Here is a 21,648-nt window from a genome sequence, read left to right as displayed (position 1 = left end):
ATGGGATAGCACCGTGTTTGAAAATTTTAAATGAGAATATCTCAGTTTTAGAATTACACCCTTTTTATAGCTCACAGCCCCACCCCCGACAAGCATGATCTCCTTTAATGTTATGGAAATTTAAAAATAAATTACTTTCTGTAATTACTTATTGTAATTTATTGCCAAATAAATTAATTGACTGCTCCTACCAACTGTGTAAGTGCCTCCCACCTTGAGTTACTGTTTGAGGATATATACAGTCTTTTTATCCAAGAGAAGAATTTTATTTAAAATGACAGCAAGTTTTTAAGGTGTTTTTTTTTTTGTGAGGGAAACTGAGAATTAGACAAAAGAACTAGGTTTTGAATGCTTCCCCTTTTTTCAACATTTGTATTTATATCTTGTAAGTTGGTATGATGTTTTCATACTCTTAGTTCTTTCATTATCTACTTTAATTTTTTGGCTAAATTCCCTGTGCAAAGCTTTAATTGCATGATTTCATTTTTTAATTAATTATTACCAAGCCTTTTGGGCTACCATTTTTTTATCATCCACAGGAAATAAATATTCACAAGGTAACTCTTTCAAGGAACATCTAAGTACCAGAAATTATGCTTCAAAACCTTTGTGGAATTTATTTCCAAATTCACTATGAATGACTTGGCTTCTACCCCATTTTGGATTGTGTAGGGGTTTAGCACAGGCTGCAATGGCTCCTAAAATGTGTCATTAAATATGGATGTGTTTCTTCTATACAGTATGTGCTTCCCACTTAGAAATGACAGGTAATATAAACAAATTTACAGTGTATTAAGTGAAAACATTGGTCTGTAAGAAAAATTTTAAAATGGCACCTTAATGGTGCTCTCCTTGAAGTCTTGAAAGCCAGAGGAAGCTCTTCTTCAGCTTCTTTCCTTTATTAGGTTCTTGCTTTGTTCTCAGGACTCCAAACTCAAACTAATGCTACAAGTACTAAGAACCTTACGGATTAAACGGTCATTGTTGAGATAGCCTGGGATCCTGGCCACCATTTTCACAGCATTTCCTTGGTCAGTTTCCCTCTGCCTTCAATCAAGTGATTTCAAATTGAATTTAGGAGTTGCATTTCTTGGGATGCTGTAAATCTTTTGTTTATGCCCCCTAGTTTCTACCACAATCCTCTAATAACCACAAGAGCTCACGATTGCTTATTGAATGAATGAAATGTCAGTTTTCCCCCATGAATAATTAATATCTATAACCAGCAATCAATATATTTTAAAGTAATTGAGTCATAATACTATTCTTAATGCAAACTCATAAATGTAAAGTGAAATTCTAAAGCACTATCTTTGTATCATATATTTAAAAATTGTAATACAGTGAGGGAATTTGCATAAAATGTGATTTTTCGATAAGAAATGTATTACTTCTAGAAATAGGTTTACTGCTTATGCATTTATATGTTTTTCAGTAAAATAGAAATAATGGGTTCAGAATACATATGGAGGAAAACATAGTTTTGCAAAAGGGCTATGGGGAAAAATGCAACAGTGATTATTTTTGATTTCTTGACCATTTTAATTTGGAGTAGACACCATCTGAATTTTCATGGTGCCATCTTGTGAACGTGAAGGCACATTTTATTCCCAGTGGGGTGGTGGCTTCATTTAGCTTCTCCCTGCCTTTTATTTTCTTGCTGGTACATCTGGTGACACATTATCTCCCACAAAGGGCCTCTCCAGCCTTTTAAGTAACAACCTTTCTCACCCTGAAACAATGAAGTATCCGATGATTGCAGCCTCAAACAAAAGAGCCCCACTCATTTCAGAGCACATCATAGTCCTGATTCCCTCCCACCCTAGCGAGGCTGGCACTCAAGAATATCTAGTTTAGTCCTGTCTTTGTTAATAGACCATCATAAAGGGATCTTTGTTAGAGTCTCTCATTTGTTCCAGCAGGATGTAGCCATTATTTCATTCTGCTCCTTGGCACAAGCAGCAGTTTCTTCAGCAGCACCTTAAATCGAGTTGTTTTCCCTTTGTCATGGAGCTTAAGCTTTTGCTTAAGAAATCACACCCCATGGACCGAGTGTTTTTGACGGGCACACTGACTCTGTGAATGTCCTTTGCCTGATGTAAAGTCGGCATCAATTCCTGATTAGATTCCCTTTCTGTCCCCATTAATTTCCAGGCTGGTTGGGTCCTGGGAACACTTATTTGTGGCTTCTCTAATGACCACGTTTTGTGCTAATGGATTTGCTGTAGTTTAGAGCAATTTGGAGGTACCCTTATGACTAGGGTCTTATTCATTGTTTTGGCAGAAGTTGAGGGGGATTAATTATAAAGGTATTGAAGGAAGTCAGGCGACTCTGAGACACTGTAGTTGTTGAGGAAGGGATGTAATAGAAGAGGTTTAACATCACTTTTCTGAAGCCATTGAGTCCATCTTAATTACCCATGGTCATTGCAATAAGAACATTATGTGGCATAGCTCCCCTCCCTCCCTCCCCCCCCTCAGCAAAGAAACAGTAAAGTTTCATTCAAAACTTATTTTTTCATTCAAAAACTTGTAAGTGCTTACTATAAAGAATATTAAAAAATAAAAAGGACTATCTTTTGTGTGTGTGTCAACTTCTCTTAGATAAGAAAGAACCACGTATAGTCTGTTGAACTTATGCATGAAGAATTTCTGCACTATTACCCTGTCCTTTCAGCACAGTTCTAGCTCACCCTTGGGAAACTGATTCTTTGAAATTACTGCCTCTCAATTGCTTTGAAAAACACATTAGTGTAACTCTTAAGAGCCTGAACTCTAGAGTAAAAGTACTTGAGTTCCCAGTCCTGTTTCTCCTGTACACTAGTTAATTAACATTTGTAGGCCTCAGTTTCTCGTGTGTAAAATGGGGATATTGTCATCTACCTATACATTTTAATACACATAAGGTGTTTGGAACAGTACCTGACAGTGAGTGTGAACTGTTTTTTAATCATCTTAACCATAATATTTGAATGCCTACTATTTTAAAACAATATTTGAGGATTTAAAGAGATAATATGTACTTTAGACTTTCTCCCTAAATGAATTCACAGTGTATAGTTAAGAGAAGATATAATACAAGCAGAAATACGTAAGTTGCTTCACTACCAGATGAATCTAATGGGGGAAATGAATCACTAAACATGAGTGCTTGCCTATGGGAACTTGTTAGGGCCTCTTTGTGGTCCTCATGTGACATGTGAAATTCAAGTTCAGTTTGAAGAACTTAGAATCATGATACTCAAAGTATGACCACCTGTTTCTATGTCACCAGGGTATTGCTTTAAAAAATGTAAAATCCAGGGCTCTCTTTGCACCAGCTGAGCCAGAATCATTGGGGTGGAGAGTCCAGGAATCTACATTTTTAACAAGCTTCCCTGGTGATTTTTATGCACAATAAAAATTGAGAACATTTGCCGTAGAACAACTTAGGTGCTCATTAGAAACATGTTTGGGCGGGGAGGGGAGGCACACATTTAAAAGATAGCAGGTCCTTGGATACTGACTTAGTTGTTTGAAGTGTGGCACCGGGCGTTAACATTAGCGGGTAATTATAATGTGCAGCCAGACTGATAAGCAGTGGTATTAGGAGACGATTAGTGAAGGTGATTGTCCACATAGTTTGTTTTATTAGGTGTTGACGTAAGAATGTCCAAACCTGTAGAGAATTTTTATAAAAATTTATTTGAACCAAACAGGATACACCTGGAAGCAAGATTGCAACAGATTGAGAAAAATTAAAAATGCTTCATAGAATAGTAGTTTGCAGCTTCTTTTATGCAGGGAATTTAGGGGAGATTACTTGAAGGTGGGAGGAAGCAAGGCAGGGATTAGATTACAGGATAGTTAAAGATTATGTGCTCTCTTGAGGGTGGTTTTGCCTGAGGGGTCTGAAAAGCGGCATTTCAAAGGTATGTTGCTCAAGGCAAAGATAAACCTTTAACTAAAGAAATTATATGCCTGACCTGCCCACTTAGAAATTTATGTTCAGGTCACCCTGTGAGGTTACTTGCCAAAGAACCCCTTTTTCTTCCACACAGGGATGTAAGCTGACTCGGTATTTAAAAAAAAAAGTCATTACAGTGTTTACCAGGGACTGGGGAGAAGGTAGAAATGGGGAATTGTTGCTTTAAGGCTGTAGAGTGTGTTTGGGATCATGACAAAGCTCTGGAAATGGGTGGTTATGATGGTTGGCCATCTTGTGAATGTACTTGATGCCACTGAACTATACACTTAAAAATGGTTTACATGGTAAATTTTATGTTGTGTTATTTCACTACAATAAAACACACCAAGGGAAAACCAATCATTCCAATTCTCACATTTCTGAGCCTTAATTTCTTTTTTTCTGTTTGCAGTGACAGTGTATCATGCATGCCACTAATTCCAGGGGACGCTCCCCTGCTTTCCTGCAACCTCAGAATGGAAACGGCCATCGCTCCTCCGGCTATGTTCCAGGGAAGGTTGTCCCACTGCGGCCCCCTCCTCCTCCAAAGAGCCAAGCTTCAGCCAAATGTCCCTCCATCAGACACGAAGCCCGGGCCAGCTTTGCCTTCTCACCCGAGGAGCAGCAAGCCCAGGGAGGGAGCCAAAAGCAGAAGAGGCACAAGAATACTTTCATCTGCTTTGCTATCACTAGTTTCTCATTTTTTGTTGCACTTGCAGTCATTTTAGGAATATCCTCAAAATACGCTCCAGACGGTAAGTGTGTGTGTGTCTGTGTGTGTGTCTCTCTGTGTGACTGTGTGTGTGTGTGTCTGTGTGTGTGTATGTATATAGAACATATTTCTAGGAGAAGAAAGAAGGGAAGGAAATAGTAGAACGAGGTTAAAAACTCTTATACCTTAAGTTGGCTCTAGCTACGTAACATGTAATTAGTTAATATGAGCTATAACCTCTGAATGAGCAATTGTTAAAGGAATCCATTGAAAATGACAAAATTACAGGATGATTCTTGCTTTCCATTTTGTCCCTTTGTCCCAGTGCTCAATACATTCTTGAAGTATTTCTTTTCAAAATGCTAGTTTTAAGAGTCTTTACTGAATTCTCGTGGTAGCACAATTTCATCCTTTGTGGGAGATAAGACTTTCCCACTGCCAGTTTTTACTGATAAAAATCACTAACTGTAGTTATAAACTACATTTGATTTTTAAAAAAATATAAGTGAAGGCCCTGGCCAGGTAGCTCAGTTGGTTGGAGCATCGTTCCGCACCACCAGGGTTATGGTTCGATCCCTGGTCAGGGCACATGTAAGAATCAACCAATGAATGCATAAGTAAGTGGAACAAAGAATCGATGTTCTCCTCTCTCTCTCTCAAATGAATAAATAATTAAAAATACACATATATGTGAAACTAATAAGATTTGTGTTATATGGTTTGCACCTGGCTGGAGGACTGTTTTAAAAGAGAAGCCTCCAATGTTTCTGAGGAACAATATATATTCTGAAAGGAAAACATCCATTAAAAGGTGCGATTTCTGAAATATTTCTCTAAAAATCATTCATTACTTCAAACATCATGTAGGGAGGTTGCAGTTTCTTAAAGGCTTTTGCTTTTCAAGTTGTAATATATTAATATTTTGGATGATTTTGAAGAAGTTTGTAGTTAGTTGGCCTAAATACTATACCAACAAAGAACGGCCTCATAACAAAATCTCATCCATCCATGTGAAAATCAGAGGGCTCAGGGCTGTGGGAGGAGCAGTAGACCATATCGTCCTGGACTGGGCACCATAGTTATCTGCATTTTTTTAGTCTACAACATATTTTTGTCAAATTAGATGTCTCCGTAAGTGGCTATAACATTTGAGAAGCACTTTACCATTTATTTATGACTTACAAATATTATTTTATTTAGTGTTCTTGGGTGATTTAGGGTTTTATGGATTTTAAGGTCCTGGGGAGAGGTAGTGTCAATACTTTTAAATAGACCTGAAGTAAGAGCGATGTTGGTATCAACATCTTTGTTGGCCACGCCAGTAGACCACATGATTTTGTAATGTAGCTCTTCATTGCACGTAGCATTGGCTTTCTCTCCCCTTTTCTCCAGCAGAATAACCACGCTCACTGCTGCTGCTTTATCTTTTCCAAGTAATTTGCAATAAAGGGATGCCAAGTTAGTGGCAAATCAGAGCAGGAATCTGTGGCTTTAACTCATGTTTTCATATTCCATTTAAGACATTGAATTGCTGATGTGGTTCCTTGAACCAACATTCTTTAGTTTCATGTTTTGGCAGAATACGTGCAGAATATCAGTGGAAAGATCTGGTATGCCAAAGTATTTCAGGGTCAGCCTCACTGTGGTTATTGCTCTTACATAACTTTGATAATGCACCCATGGCTCAACAAGTGGGTAGCTGGGAAGGTGGGGCAGGCCAAGCTATTTTTCAAAGCTTTCTGCTGACCACACATTTTTCTCAATAAATGTACTTTACTGGAAGGAAACAGCCTGGAGTTTTTGGTGATGCTTCCAATGAAGCATGTTGTCCTGAGGAATAATTATAAACAATTAAGGAATTATGTAACTATTGTAGGAGGTTCTAGATATCAAAAGACTGGATTTCCTTCTCCATAGCAGGTACAGTGCTTGTTCCATGGGGCATACGTCTGCTTCTGATACGATATTATGGAGAATTCCAGCTCAATGTTTTATGGCAAGAGAGGGAGGCAGGAGAAAAGTTTAAGAAATCCTCAGTATTAAGTCAGAACAAATTCTAGAAATTTCTTGTTTCTTTGATGGGAAGGAAAGTTTAAGGATTATTCTTACTATATCAGTGGTGATCACTGATTTAATAGAATTAAATATCAGTGATTATGAAACTTCTATAAAAATTAATTTCATGAAATAATTGCCAAGGTCTTAACTAGCAGGACTAATTTTAACTGTAGTAGTTACTGTCACCTCAGAGAGAAAGCATGAGCCTACCACAACGTGAGTGCTAAGAAATACGATGTTTGCATTAGTGTTATACAAGTTCAAAATGAGAAATCAGAATTTTCTTCCTATGAAAAATGGCACCTTTGTGCTGCGCGCAGTTTCTTTACTTTTTCTCGTATTACTTCCAAATGTGTACCTTCCACCTTCATGTGACTTCCAAGCAGATCTTGCCTATTGCTGTCACCTGTTCACTGAAGCTGCCGTAGGCTCCGCTGCCCCACCCCTCCTTTCTCTGAGCTCTTTTGTACCTAAAGTAACTACCACAGTGTTCAGCATTTAATTACTTCATATATTGTGGCTTTTTCTCCCAAGCTAGATTATAAGCTTGGAGGGCTGTGGACTCATTGCTCTACACACACACACACACACACACACACACACACACACACACACGTATGTATGCATATAAAAAATTTTACAGTATCTAATATAGAGTAGACAAATTGATCCTCAATAAATGTGGTCATTAGTTGATCCAGATTGGTGTGATGTCCCCCCCTTCTTTCAAATTATGGCAGAAACTAAATGTCTCATGCATTAAATAGCTGTGACATTGCAGAACACTTTTATGTTTTTATCATCACCTATTCAAGAGGCAAATTCTAATTCTAGTCAAGGGCCACTGCGAGTAAAGTAAATGTCATTTTTTAAAGGGGAACTTTCCTGTCACTCAACGTACTCAGTAATCTTGGGTTTGGCTTCTCTAATCTGTGGTTTCCTCATCTCTGAAAACAAGAAGTCATGCCTTTAGCCTTTCGCCTCTTGCAGTTTTGTTGGGAAAGGGTACATGTCTAAAGATAGTGAGTGATATTTATCAGCTACTGCCTTTGAGTGGAAGAGGTGCTGTTATCACCTACTAATGATTCACTCTGCACAGGAAAGAACTTGGGAAGACCTACTATACATATTGCTTAGCAGTTTCCATTTTTTATTTATCAGTGCGTTTGTTGTGAACATACTTCTTTTCTAAGACAGCTTTCTAGTGTGAGTCCAAGGACAATTCGCAGTTTTGCCTCTTACTGTTGATTTATTTCCAGAGTAGATGATTCAGGGGAATTCCATTTTGACCTTGCGGAGCTTGACCCAAACTAGATGGTAGCAACTTAGCTTTGTGGTGAAACCTTTATTATGTATGGGGGATGTAAAGGATTTGACATATCTCTGCTGGGTGGGATTTCCATCCTTATGGCAGGAAATTAAAATATGCCAATCCATTAATTGCAGATTGCAATAAATGATGGTAATGCTTGGATTTGGCTAAAGGTATCCTTCCATTTTGTTGGGTTGATGGGATACTGATGTTGCATTGTCTTGCAGAGAATTGCCCAGATCAAAACCCTCGTCTCAGGAACTGGGATCCAGGACAAGATTCTGCAAAGCAAGTTGTTATCAAGGAGGGGGATATGTTCCGTCTGACCTCAGATGCCACAGTGAACTCTATAGTCATTCAGGATGGAGGTAAGTAGTGGTCCCTGTCTATGGGAACTACAAGCTTGCTCTTTACTATGGGGGCACATCTGATGTTCTTTCTGCAGAACATTAAGGATGTGGTGTCACTTTAACCACAGAGACATGAAAAGTTCCTAAGGTAGAACCATAGAATTCAAGAGCTAGGAGGGCCTTTGAAATCACTCAAGTCAACATTGTTGATTTATAGAAAGGGGAACAGTTCCGGAAGGTGACTTCTCATAGCCAAATCTTTGTTACAGCTGTGGAGAGCGATGAGAAAATTAGCATGAGTTAACATATAGAAATGAGATTCAGATTTGTAGGCTTTAACTACTTTTCTGGAAAAGATTTATCTAAAGTGAATGGATTGAGATCATAAGCATGGGCATTTTTAGTGTGTTGAGATGTGAGCTCATTTCTTCCTTTGCTATATTTGAAAACTGGTTTAATTTTCTAATGAGACTTTTAGTAAATTCTTTTTAACCCAAGTTCATTGTGGAAGTGTCGTCCCCCCTCCAAAGTGAAATCTATTTCTCTGTATGTCAGAAAGATGTTTGAGAAGTGGGCTGACACTAGTGTTGTTCTCTACAGGACTGCTTGTATTTGGGGATCATAAAGATGGATCCAGAAATATTACTTTGAGAACTCGTTACATCCTGATCAAGGATGGTGGGGCGCTTCATATTGGAGCAGAAAAATGCCGCTATACATCCAAAGCAACCATTGCCTTGTATGGCAAGTCAGATGAAGGTGAAAGTATGCCAATATTTGGCAAAAAATTTATTGGTGTGGAAGCTGGCGGGACACTGGAGTTACACGGGGCACAGAAAGCATCGTGGACGCTGTTGGCGAGAACTCTGCACTCCTCAGGCTTGACCTATGGTTCCTATGCCTTTGAAAAGAACTTTTCCAGGGGCCTCAATGTGAGGCTCATTGACCAAGACACAGCCAAGGTTATAGAAAGTGAGAGGTTTGATACCCATGAATACCACAATGAGAGCAGGCGACTTCAGGAATTTCTGAGAGTCCAGGACCCGGGACGGATTGTTGCTATAGCTGTTGGAGACTCAGCAGCCAAAAGCCTCTTACAGGGAACCATACAGATGATCCAGGACCGGCTGGGAAGTAAGCTGATCCAAGGACTGGGCTACAGGTGGGCATACCTTTGTACTTGCTTTCCCAGCTCTCTGTTAGAGTCTGTGTCTGTATGAAAGGCGAGTGAGGGTGGAGAAAAGACACAACGCACCACAGCCCGACTCCAGGTCAGAATGGCCACTGCCATCTGGGGGTCTGGTTGCCTCTTGCTTTGAAACATGGGACTGGGGGACAGGATGCTGGTTACAGAAGCTCTTTCCTTGGCTTTGGTTTATGAAGCACTTTGTGAACTGTAGTGTCAGGCTTGTGAAAAGAACAGGAATGTGCTATGGAAAAACACACACCGATCAGGCAGTTTAAGGACAGTTTACTTTCCTCTTTAATTACCTTCTGAAATGTGTTATATGAAACTCACGCTAATTGAGGCAACTTAGGAGTTGAAAGGTTAGGGCCCAATTTCAAACTAAGGTGTAAAAATTGTCTTAAAAGCCTGAGGGGGTGGAACACACAGAATTTTCTTTTTCTTTGGTTTTTGGAATCCTTTGCATGCTCATTTGGACCTGCTGGTGTGATTGACACAGGTCTGTGGAGGCCTTGCACATATGTGAGGAAGGAACAAGTTGGAGGGCTAGGAAGTTCATCTAGATAGTAGGAATCATTTGTACTATTTGTGGTTTTTGTTCCATTTCTACTAGTTAACTGTGATTTCCTAATGCAGCCCCAAGCTGGCTCAACATTTAACTCAAAAAACAGAAGTTCCAATTCTGCTTACTGTTCTTAGGAAAGTCAGGGAGTATCTGCAGTGAAAAGTAAGAGGATTTCAAAACTCACATATTGAAATGATCTAGTTATTTTTTTGATGGTTGGTTGATCTAGTTATTATTTTTTCCTTGGAAATTTGGTTGTTGGAATAGAGTATTATCTACAGACATTCTGGAGAAAGTTAAGACAAAGTGAGTGAAGAAAAGGTCTGTAGTGTTTTAAAAATGCTTTTTATTTGCCCAGGGAATATTAAGGAGATGCTAAGAGCTGGGTACCTGTGGATGCTTAGATGAAAAGACACTCTCTCAGAGCCTTTGTTTAATCTAGTAGGTAAACAGAGACCTAAACAGATAAGGATGGTACAGTAAGACACTTGCTGCATCTACAGGCTATAATGAGAGTGTGGTAGAAGGATCTGCCCAGTCGGCCTGGATTGGTGAGTAGAGGCTCCCCAAAGGTGAAGATGTTTGGGAATGTGCTCTCTAGGCAGTGGAATGGAGAGCTTTCCAGACAGGGGAAGAGCATGTGCAAAACCTCAGAAGTGTTTCTTTAAAATTTTTATTAAATATAATACACAGGCTGGAAAGTGCTAAAAAGAAGAATGTACGTTTAATGACTTGGCACAATGGGATATCTGGGTCGCGACCACCCAGGTCATGAAATAGAACATTGCCAGTGACCCAGAAGCCACCCTCTTGCCCCCTCCTATTTACTGGTCACTCCCTCCACTCGCCAAAGGGAACCACTCTCTTGATTTTGTGGAGAATCCTAAAGGTGAGGTCTGCCTGTGTTTGAACTTCATATAAATGAGGGCAACAGAATGTCCTATTTTGCATCTGGCTGCTTTGCCCAACTCCGTTATTGAGGGTCATGTATGTTGTTGCACATAATGCTGGCTCATTTTCATTGCTGTTTATCTTCTGTTGTATGTTTATGTCACAACGTATTCACTGTGGATGTTTGGGTGGTTTTCCAGTTTGGACCTCTGTTGTAATCAGTACTTCTCTGAATGTTCTTTCACTCACCTCTTGATGCCTTTGTGCACACATTTCTATAGTTCACAGACCTAGGAATGAGTGAAGATTGGTCTTTTCAAAGTTAGACTCCTGCTTTGTTTCTTGTCCAGTAATGCCAGGGTTTACAACTTTTGTTTCTTTAGGCCATTATTGTTCTAGATTGGTGTCATCATTAGCCATGACTATTTTGTCCGACTTTTTATTTTGGTTACTCTCTCTACTGGTTTCTAAATTCCCTTTAAAATATGGCTGCTGACTTGGGGGAGGAATTAGTGTTGTGATCCTTTGCCAATGTTCCACAGCTCTGACATTATCTCCAGTGTACATAAACATGCTCCTTTGAAGATAATGTTCTGGTGCATTGAAATTTTCCTCCGGTGGAGGAGGGAAGTAGGAGTGTTTTGGAGAGTGTCAATAGAATACAGCATTGTTTTATAGTTGCTGCGGCAGTCCTGGTAAATAAAGGGAAGCCTCTGATATTTTTCCTCTCCTGCCCCCTCACACAGGAGATAAACTGAGGCATTCTTCATTTGATTCTTTCTGCCGAATCAAGGAATATAAATAGAGCTGTCAGGCATTGTCAGCCAAAGAGGAGCTAAATCCAGGCAGGGGCGGGTGTGGAATTTGTAAGGACATATGCATGCTTTGGTTAACTTTTATCTGTGACTATCCATCCGGCCATCTGTCTGGTGTAGATTACATTTGGTGTATTTTTTTTTTTTTTTTCCTAGAGAAGGAGGTTCATGACATTTTTCTTTTCATGTTTTAAACCAGGAGTCTTAAGACAAATTTTCTAGCTTTTTATCTTTGTTCTTTTTTTTTTTTTTTTTTGATTTTTGGCAATAAGCTTAAGCAAGTCCCTGGGAGGTTTATCACAGAAATAAAATCAAGGAATACCACTGAACAAATAGACATATAGCATGTAAAATCTGTTGGTTAGCAATTCTATAGCTCTAAAAATGTTAAGAAATGATTAACCCAGTGGTTTTCAGCCTTACTTGTACACCTGAGATTTAAAAAAAATCCCAATGCCTGGGGCCCACCCTCGGTCACTTACTTCAGGATCTGTGAAGGTAAGGTCCCCAGGGCAATTGCTGTGCAGTCAGGGTTGGTAACTACTGCTCTGTGCTCTGGCCTTGAACTCATGGGTTCTCAGTGTGGTCCCCAGACCAGAAGCTTCCGAGTTACCTGGGAACTTGTTAGAAGTGCAAATTCTCTGGCCCCATTTCACACAGGGGGTGCAGTCCAGCAATCTGATTTAGCAAGCCTTGATTTAGCAAGCCAGGTGGTTTTGGTGTCTACTGACCTCAGAAAACCACTGCTGTGACTCAGTGGTTCTCAAGTGTGGCTACACATTCAAATCACCTGGGGAACTTCAAAAATTGACTAATGCCAGACCCCACCTGTAGAGATGATGGCTGCATCGGCGTGGGCTGGGTCTGAGCAGAGATGTCCTGAGAGCTCCCCGTGTGATTCTGTTGTGCAGCCAGATTGGAGAACATTGCAGAGAGGAGAGCTGAAAAGCGCAGGTTTTACAAAAAGGAAAACGAAATGGGTTCCTGGCCTCAACAGTAGTGAATGAAATGGGTGTGTGTTGACGATGAAGTCCATGATTAATTGCAATCACAGTCATCATCGTTTCACCTGTTCCGGAGCTGGACAAACAAGGTTCTAAAATCCAGGTGCATTTCCTCCTGTGACGTCATGTACTTCAGTCAATATTTGGACTTCAGCCTCATCTGGAGAAAAAGGTGTGGGCACTGACAAAGAATGAAATGGGACAGTCAGACGGCACCTGACCTAACGTGTGTCAGGGGTTTGAGTCAGGACCATGACAGGTACTCAATGCACGTGCTCTTTCTCCCTCCAGGCAGGCGTGGGCTTTGGTTGGTGTCATCGATGGCGGAAGTACTTCTTGCAATGAATCTGTGAGAAACTATGAAAATCATAGTAGTGGAGGAAAGGCTCTTGCCCAGAGAGAATTTTATACTGTGGATGGTCAGAAGTTTGCTGTGACAGCTTATAGTGAATGGATTGAAGGTAGGCCAGCACGGTTTATACTCTTGTAAGACATTGCTAAGTACTGTGACAGATGTTCTTTTTCTTTGTTGTTGTTGTTGTTTGTTTGTTTTTAAAATATATCTTTATTGATTTCAGAGAGAGGAAGGGAGAGGGAGAGAGGTAGAAACATCAATGATGAGAGTCATCATTGATCGGCTGCCTCCTGCACGCCCCCCACTGGGAATCGAGCCTGCAACCCGGGCATGTGCCCTGACTGGGAATCGAACTGCAATCTCCTGGATCCTAGGTTGATGCTCAACCACTGAGCCACGTCCGGCCAGGCCAGATGTTATTTTTCAAAGTGATAGTGTATTCAAATGACATTCTAGTTTTATTTCTCAACTGGTTAAAGATAAAACCTATGGTTTTCCTACTGTACTTGATCAATGATCTGTTCTAGATTGGGTACCACCAACTGGACTTTGTTCATGGTTCTTGAGTCATATAGTGTGGCTAACTAGTGAAAGTGGGTTTGTTTCCTAGGTGTAATATGGTGAGTTGCTTTTGGTTATGCTCGGTGAACATAATCTTGTACCTTGCATCTTCTCTTTATGTACATATGTCAGCACATATTACCTTTGAATACATGCTATGCAAACCATCTTCTCATTTTCTTACCAATTTTGCCCCAGTGATCCAGCTAATACCAATTGGAAAACATAAAAATTACAAAGTAAAAATTAATCTTTAACCTCATCATTCAGAGATAATTATTTTGCTGCAAGTAACCTAGTATTTCTTATCTTATGTATGTTCCCTCCCCTGGTGTTCATTTTGTTTTAACCTGTTTTCCTCTCTTTAAATAACATGTTGTAAAGGTACCTCATGTCTTTACATTTCCTTCAATGTACTTTTAATGATAATCCGTCTTTCAGAAGAGCTATAATTTGTTTGAATAATGCCTCGCATTGGGTGTTTAGGGTGCTTTTGACTCTTTTCTCTTAGTGAAGTTCACTGTATAATTTTTTATTTGCCTGCTTTGCTGCCAGAGTTTTGGCTTCAGGGATATGTTGGCATCCTCCAGTCTGTGCTTGTCCATCACCTTTTTCTCCAACCAAATATTATACCCAAACGAATGTGAAATGAGTAAGAAGTGCTTTATTATGCCTCTAATTATCCAGAAAGGTTTAGTTTAGACTGAGCTCATACCTCTGTTTTTAGAAGCAATGTAGCAAAGTGTATACTAAAATGGATTTCTGGAGACAGAATGCCTGGGTTCATATCCCAGCTATTTCACTTACTCTGTAGTGGTGGGCATGTGACTTTAACTTCCTAACCCTCAGTTTCCTCATCTGAAAACTGGGGATAATAATAGAAACTACTGCATAGGGCTGCTATGAATATCAAAAATGAGGAATATGAAGTTGTTTTTAGTACAGGGTGTATAGTAAGCACTCAATAAATCTTATTTATTTTTTTCTTCTATGAAGTATTTTATCTTCAGGGGTCTTAAACATTTTCTAAATTTTTAAAAAGTATGTTTTTTAATTGATTTTAGAGGGAGACAGAGAATGAGAGAGAGAGAAACATCAATGTGTGAGAGAAACATCAATCAGCTGCCTTCCTCATGCACCCTGACCAAGGATTTAACCTGCAACCTGGGCATGTGCCCAACCAGGAATCGCACTGGTGACCTTTCTTTTGTGTGCAGAGGACTATGCCCAACCAACTGAGCCACACTGGCCAGGGCAATGTTACTTATTTTAATGACCATGCAAACTTGGGTTATAATGGTGTATTTTGTATCATAATCAGAGAGAGACTTTTGCTTTAAAACAAACAGTTAAATAGAGTTCCTGTTATGGAACAGGGGCTTTCACATGTTGCCCCTAAGCAACCTTCTGGGTTTGGGGTGAGGAGACGGCATTCTTATGGATGAGAAGCTGGAATCAGGCCTCTGCTTTCTGCCTCCAGGACGACTGCTTTTTCCACCACACCATGGTTGCCTCTGGCAAGAAGCATAGGTGGGTGAGAAGCGTTTCTTAGTAGGAATTTGGACCTGTATGAAAAGCTTAGTATAGCTGCCTCTGGTACGATTCCAGGCAAGAGATAATTACTGACATACCTCAGTCAACACTTCCTTTATGGGAAATTTTGTTTTCATTTCCACATTACCGATGACTGCTCATTTCTGGAGGAGAGAACATTCTAGCTTCCTATCCTAGGATATTGTCTGTCCCATGCTCTCAATGACTCTGACTTTCTGGAAGAGGGGGCAGTGCTCTTCAGGAAGCTGGGAGAATAAACTTCCTTCCTTTCCCGCCTCCAGTTCAGTAGTGCTGATAGGAGATCATCTTAGGCAGGATTTTCTTCTAGAGCCAGAAAAAAAGTGAGCAACTACTGAATCATACAGATCTTCCCCATCTAACCTTCTGGATTCAAAAACAAAAACAGAAACAAATTCTAATAATCATGTAAGTCAAAACTGATTTATCTAGTTCTTCTTTTAAAATTAAATTGATTTTTTTTTTAGAGAGAGGAAGGGAGAGAATGAAAGAGAGGGAGAAACATCAATGTGAGAGAGAAACATCATTGGTTGTCTCCCGCACACGCCCCGACTGGGGATGGAACCCACAATGTGGGAATGTGCCCTGACCGGGAATTGAACCTGCCACTTTTTGGTGCACGGATGATGCTCCAACCAACTGAACCACACTGGCCAGGGCTATCTAGTTTTTTTAAAAGCATTTTTTGCTTAAAATTACCCCTGTTAAAGCATAATTTTAAAGCATTGTTGTAGTTTAATGTGAAATTTTTATGAAAAAATTTAATGTTTAGTTGCCCTTTTTTAGAGAATTTTTTTTTTTGGTAAGAATTTGAAATTTTGGGTAATGATTGTTGTTGCCATGACGGTTTTATTACCTTTGTTCTTTACCTTTTTGTTATGATTCTTGGGAAGGCAGAATAATACAGAGGGTAAGAAACTGGGCCCTGGGATTAGATTAGCATTCATTTATGGGCTCTACCATTTTTGGGCTGTGATTCAAACTCCCTGACCTTTGGGTTCTTCATCTCTAGTACATACAGAAGTGCCTATCTATGTCTCATAGTTGTTTTGATGAAAGGTTATTAGGTATGTGAGGTCCCACCACATTTTAGCTATTGTTATTATTGTAAGTTATTATTTGGACATAATTCCATGATAGGCTTTAGTATCTGGAGGCGATAAACATATTAAAAATGCACTTTACATTTATCAGGTATCTTTTTGGAGGGTTGCTTGGTGGACACAGAAAAGCAGGGTGGGTGGATCACAGTATAAAGGAACAGAATCCAAGACTTGCTCAGAATAGGCTTTATCAGGATAGTTGGCTCAGGACTATGAGGGAAACCATATTATTCTTTGTGCCATGCCTGAATTTCCCTCCTTTTCATTTCCCCAGCTTAGTACATGTGTTTTTTCACTCCTGTCATTGTCCTTTGGAGTTACCGTCTTAAAGGAGCAACAGATCAGTATGTTACATTCTGGTCAGGGGTGATGGGAGTCTCTCTTCATGGCAGGGATCTATGTTTGCCTCTTTCATTCATTAATATCTACAGTGACTTCCATATGGTTACCATGAGTAAAAAATTGCTGACTTGTGTTTATCTTAACTGTTGATTTGTTAATCAGTGAGAGGGTCGATATTAGGAGAGAAAATTACTCCTAATGCATCACTTTCTTTCTTGCTTTTTGGTTTAGGTGTTTCTCTTTCAGGTTTCCGGGTAGAAGTTGTGGATGGAGTGAAGCTCCATCTGCTTGATGATGTTAGTAGCTGGCAACCTGGAGACCAGATTGTGGTTGCAAGCACAGACTATTCCATGTACCAGGCTGAAGAATTCACGCTTCTCCCCTGTCCTGAGTGCAGCCGTTTCCAGGTCAAAGTCAGAGGTATCAGACTGTGCAGAATGCTTTTTGGGAAATACTCTTTTCTTAGGATTTGATTCCTGGAGTTATATTTTTACCCCCAGTCACCACCACCACCACCAACACCGTGTTTCATGCCCGTTTCTTTGTTTAATAACAGACGCAGACTTGGTGGAGTGATTGTTTTTCAAGGTCCTTTCCAACTTCTTTTTAATTTTTCACTGTCAAATAATAGTAAACCCAACTATTCATCTAGGTTCATTTTTTAATAGAAGTTTGTCATCTTTTTTCTTTTTTGCCAAACTGAAATGAATTTTATTCATTTCAAAATCTGACATTTTTTTCCAACTTTTTAAAAATCATTTTTAATTTTTCAGTTACAGTTGACATACAATATTATGTTAGTTTCAGCTGTACACTCTAGTGATCAGACATTCTAAAACTCACTGAGTGATCATCCCCCCAAATCTCATATGCATCTGACACCATACCTAGTTATCGAAGTTTATCTTCTTAATTAAAAAAAAACAACAAGCTCATGGTTTTAGAATGCCTAATTCTTTGTCAAAAAACATATCTTATTAATATTTAAAATGGAATCCAGAAGGTATTTTAATAAAAGAATATTTCCTATCATAATCTTGAATAATACCTCTTTTGAGGGAGAGCAGTGCACGATGAGATTCTCACTGTGAACTGTGTTTAGGAAGAATGGGTGACATTTACCGTCACTTATTCTGAGCCTGGCAACAGGCAGAGCATCTTCATGCATTGCCTCAGTTATGGACTTGGTTGTGTATTTCACTTGTTATATTGCTTTCCTTGCTTCTGTACTCAAGATTATACATTTATGGTACAAAACAGAAGTTTCTAGTAACTATTTGATAAGTACTCACTCAATGGGTAATTTAGAGCTTTGAAATTTACAGGAAAATTTTTTTTGCTTGAAAATAAAACAGGATAATTGTCTCACTTGGCACTTTTCCTCTCTGCTTCAGTGTTGTACTTTTCCTTGATAACACAGGGCATAAGCAGAAAACAGAAAATTCCGACACCATCTGGCATTGATTTTGTTTGGAAAACCCCACTCTTGTTAACAAGTCTACATGATAATGAATCTCCGTGATCTCAACTCCTTGATTTACATGTATTTTCCCCGAGTTTATATAATAAAAACCTCAGAGAGAAGCTCATTATTAAAGGGTTTCTAGATTTCTAATCAAGGTGGGAATATAAAAGAATGCATAGTAATATCAAAATAAGTAGGAAAGAAAAGGTGGTAATTTCTGTGCTGTTAATGTGCAAATGGAGATTACTTTAGCTTTGAAGTAGAAACAAAAACAACTCACACCCTGTTATCAACATCTATAAAACTGTTAGTTTTTCCGGCCTCACTATGCATTTGGCTCTTCATGTGTACTCTCAGGAGTGGAACAAAAGCATATGGACAGGAACCAAAGAGAGAGAATATGGATTCTTAAGTAGATTCCAGATTATTGGTGCTGTTCAGGAGAGGATTGAGCTACTTCAGGGAGGAGCGAGCTCTGTGCATGGATTTGACAGTTGGTAGTGAGGGTTTAGTTCGGCCTTGTGTGGGTGGGTCAACTTGATAATCTTTAATATCCTTACTTCCTGGAATTCTGGTATTAAAGAATGGAAGCAGATAATAAATTTTGATAATGCCTTGGGGTTACAGAATAAACACGACTGTCTTTTTGACACAAGTTCCATGTTTGTTATTTCTGTCCTAATATTATTTTTCCTTTGCCCACATCAACCAGAAACCCCTCAGTTCCTGCACATGGGTGAGATCATAGATGGTGTAGACATGAGAGCTGAGGTTGGAATTCTCACCCGGAATGTTGCAATCCAAGGAGAAATGGAAGACTCATGCTATGCTGAAAACCAGTGCCAATTCTTTGATTACGATACCTTTGGGGGACATATCATGGTAGGCAGAAGGATTTGATGGGTTCTTTGAAACCTTGTTGCTAAATATATTTGAAAAGACTGTAAAGTTTTGGAATGAGACCTATAAGGGTATTAAAAAGAAATCACATTTTATTTCTCTATTGAATGACAAAAAGCAGATTTTAAATAATTAAAAGAAAGTTTATATCTTTATTTAGTTCACCCGGACCTGAGGCTAAGCCATTTAAGAAGAATTGTCTTATGAAGAATTAAATCAATATATCAGGAAGAACCAATTATACAGAAACAAAAAAATAATAACCTTAGTATGGAAGGCTCTATTGGTTCTTTTTAAAACATGACTAAGCAATACACACATACAAACTATGTTTCCGTAAAAATGTTTTTTATATGCAGATTTTTATTCTGTAAAAGTATTGAGCACTTACTATGTGGTAATCTTTGCTCTATGTACTAATTTATTGGACTTCTGAGCTGCATTTTGGCTACATTTTTAAAATTTCTTTTTAATTGATTTTAGAGAGAGAGGAAGGGAGAGGGAGATAGAGAGAGAGAGAAACATGGATGTGAGAGAGAAACATGGATCAGTTGCCTCCCCAAACCCGCAACCTGGGTATGTGCCCTAACCAGGAATGGAACTGTCAACCTTTCAGTGCATGGGAGGACACTCAGCCAACTGAGCCACACCGGCCAAGTCTTGGCTACGTGTGTTTTAAAATTAGTTTCTGAGTTGGCTGTGCTTATTAGCAACATTTCTGTTACACTGATTTCTGAAATGTTGGTCAGTGTTATTTCTTTGTTTTTAGTAGTATCATTGAAAATCCAGTGTTTAAAAATATTGAATGCTGTAATTGTGGATCACAGGAATTTTTAAAAAGAACTGAAGTAAACCATATTATGTACTAACAAAAATATTTAGGAACGATTTAGAAATAACTCTTTTTCAAACTATGGTGGAAGTTGCGGAAATAACAAGATGAGACTGGAGCTGACCAAAAATATTTGAACAAATTAAAACACACATACAGAAATCATGTTTGCAGCTTTCCTGGTGATATTTCCTTTTATTCTTAACGAGATGCTATTAATCTATAGCTCTTTAAAGCAGTCACTTACTTAAAGGAGCATTTGCTAAACATTGACTGGGAACTCAGTAAAATAGGATGTAAATGACAATAAATGTCTTCATAGCTTTTCTCCTTCAGATGTTTCCTATTAAAACAGTATGCTTTGCTACTTGCCTGTGATGATGTGTGTCCCTTGATTTCTGTGACCGTGTCTTCTAGATTAGGAAGAATTTTACTTCAGTCCATCTTTCTTATGTGGAGTTGAAACACATGGGGCAGCAGCAGCTGGGACGGTATCCGGTTCACTTCCACATGTGCGGCGACGTGGACGCGAAGGGCGGGTACAGGCACAGGACCTCCGTGGACGGGCTGGCCATCCACCGCAGCTTCTCGCGCTGCGTCACCGTGCACGCCACCCACGGCCTGCTGGTGAGCCTCGGGCTATGTTGGTGCCTCTCAGTGAAGCAGTGACCGCTCCTCCCATCTCAGGGCTTCTCAATTTTATAGGAGGAAGCTCTGCACCCCATGACTTACTTTATCCTGCTTTTACGGAGAATTCTGTTTTTCTGTGTGAAGGAAGCCTGCTTTTTTAGCTACCCAAATTATTCTCCTAAGAGATCAATAAAACTTGACATTTGACTTTGCCTCTTCTGAGAAGGTTAAAAGTTCTTTTTGCATCTGTACCCAGCATGCTACGCTGAATAACACTTGTTAGTTAAACTGCAATTAATCTTCCTACCAGTGACATTATACACTTGTATTTCTGCAGATAAAAGACACCATTGGGTTCGACACACTAGGCCATTGTTTCTTTTTGGAAGATGGTGTTGAACAGAGAAATACTTTGTTCCATAATCTGGGACTCCTCACTAAGCCAGGCACCCTGCTCCCCACTGACAGGAATAACTCCATGTGCACCACGATGCGAGAAAAAGTGTTTGGAAATTACATCCCTGTGCCTACCGCTGACTGTATGTGAGTAACTGGCGGAGAGAAAAACTCATGTGTGATGGTCAAGGTCTTTGGCTGTTGGGGAAGAGGTTTTGGGGGCAGTTTTTAGTGGGCAGAAAATTCATGATGAATATTTAAATCATCTTAAAAAATGCTTTGCAGGGCTGTTTCTTTTTTTTTTTAATTTTTAAAAAAAATTTAATTGTTGAAAATATTACAGATGTCCTCTTTTTCTTCCCCCCATTGTCCCCTTTCCCCCCCTTGCAGGGCTGTTTCAACTTTCTGGATCGCTCATCCCAACAATAATCTGATCAATAATGCAGCTGCAGGCTCACAGGTAAGTAATACTGAAATGCTTTCAGTTTTTTTATTCACGTTTATAAAATTCTCATATATGGATGTTACATTATGGATATAATGCAACGGATGACAATCTTCTACAGCATACTATTGTTTTCTGGTACTTTGTTGAGAGCAGGGTGTGGCTGAGATGCTGCTTCTGTTTCATATAAATCATTTATGCCAGCTAT

General features: G+C 39.3%; 1 protein-coding gene across 2 annotated transcripts in view; it reads left to right on the top strand.

Moving 5' to 3' along the window:
- The window catches only part of CEMIP2 (cell migration inducing hyaluronidase 2), a 65,870-nt gene that overhangs the window by 10,465 nt on the left and 33,757 nt on the right, over positions 1–21,648 (top strand). For both annotated transcript variants that reach the window (XM_087822701.1, XM_087822702.1), the window contains exons 2-10: positions 4,359–4,701; positions 8,256–8,396; positions 8,979–9,540; positions 13,131–13,300; positions 17,004–17,192; positions 18,950–19,119; positions 20,387–20,596; positions 20,937–21,142; positions 21,386–21,455. In XM_087822701.1, coding sequence (XP_087678827.1) covers positions 4,371–4,701; positions 8,256–8,396; positions 8,979–9,540; positions 13,131–13,300; positions 17,004–17,192; positions 18,950–19,119; positions 20,387–20,596; positions 20,937–21,142; positions 21,386–21,455 — 2,049 coding nt within the window. In that variant the 5' untranslated portion in view covers positions 4,359–4,370. The remainder of the gene's footprint in view (positions 1–4,358; positions 4,702–8,255; positions 8,397–8,978; positions 9,541–13,130; positions 13,301–17,003; positions 17,193–18,949; positions 19,120–20,386; positions 20,597–20,936; positions 21,143–21,385; positions 21,456–21,648) is intronic.

This window comes from Miniopterus natalensis, chromosome 12 (assembly GCF_054644295.1).
Source record: "Miniopterus natalensis isolate mMinNat1 chromosome 12, mMinNat1.hap1, whole genome shotgun sequence".
Classification (NCBI taxonomy): Eukaryota; Metazoa; Chordata; class Mammalia; order Chiroptera; family Miniopteridae; genus Miniopterus; species Miniopterus natalensis.
The sequence above is the reverse complement of the archived record's forward strand: the minus strand, read 5'-3'. Positions and strand labels throughout refer to the sequence as shown.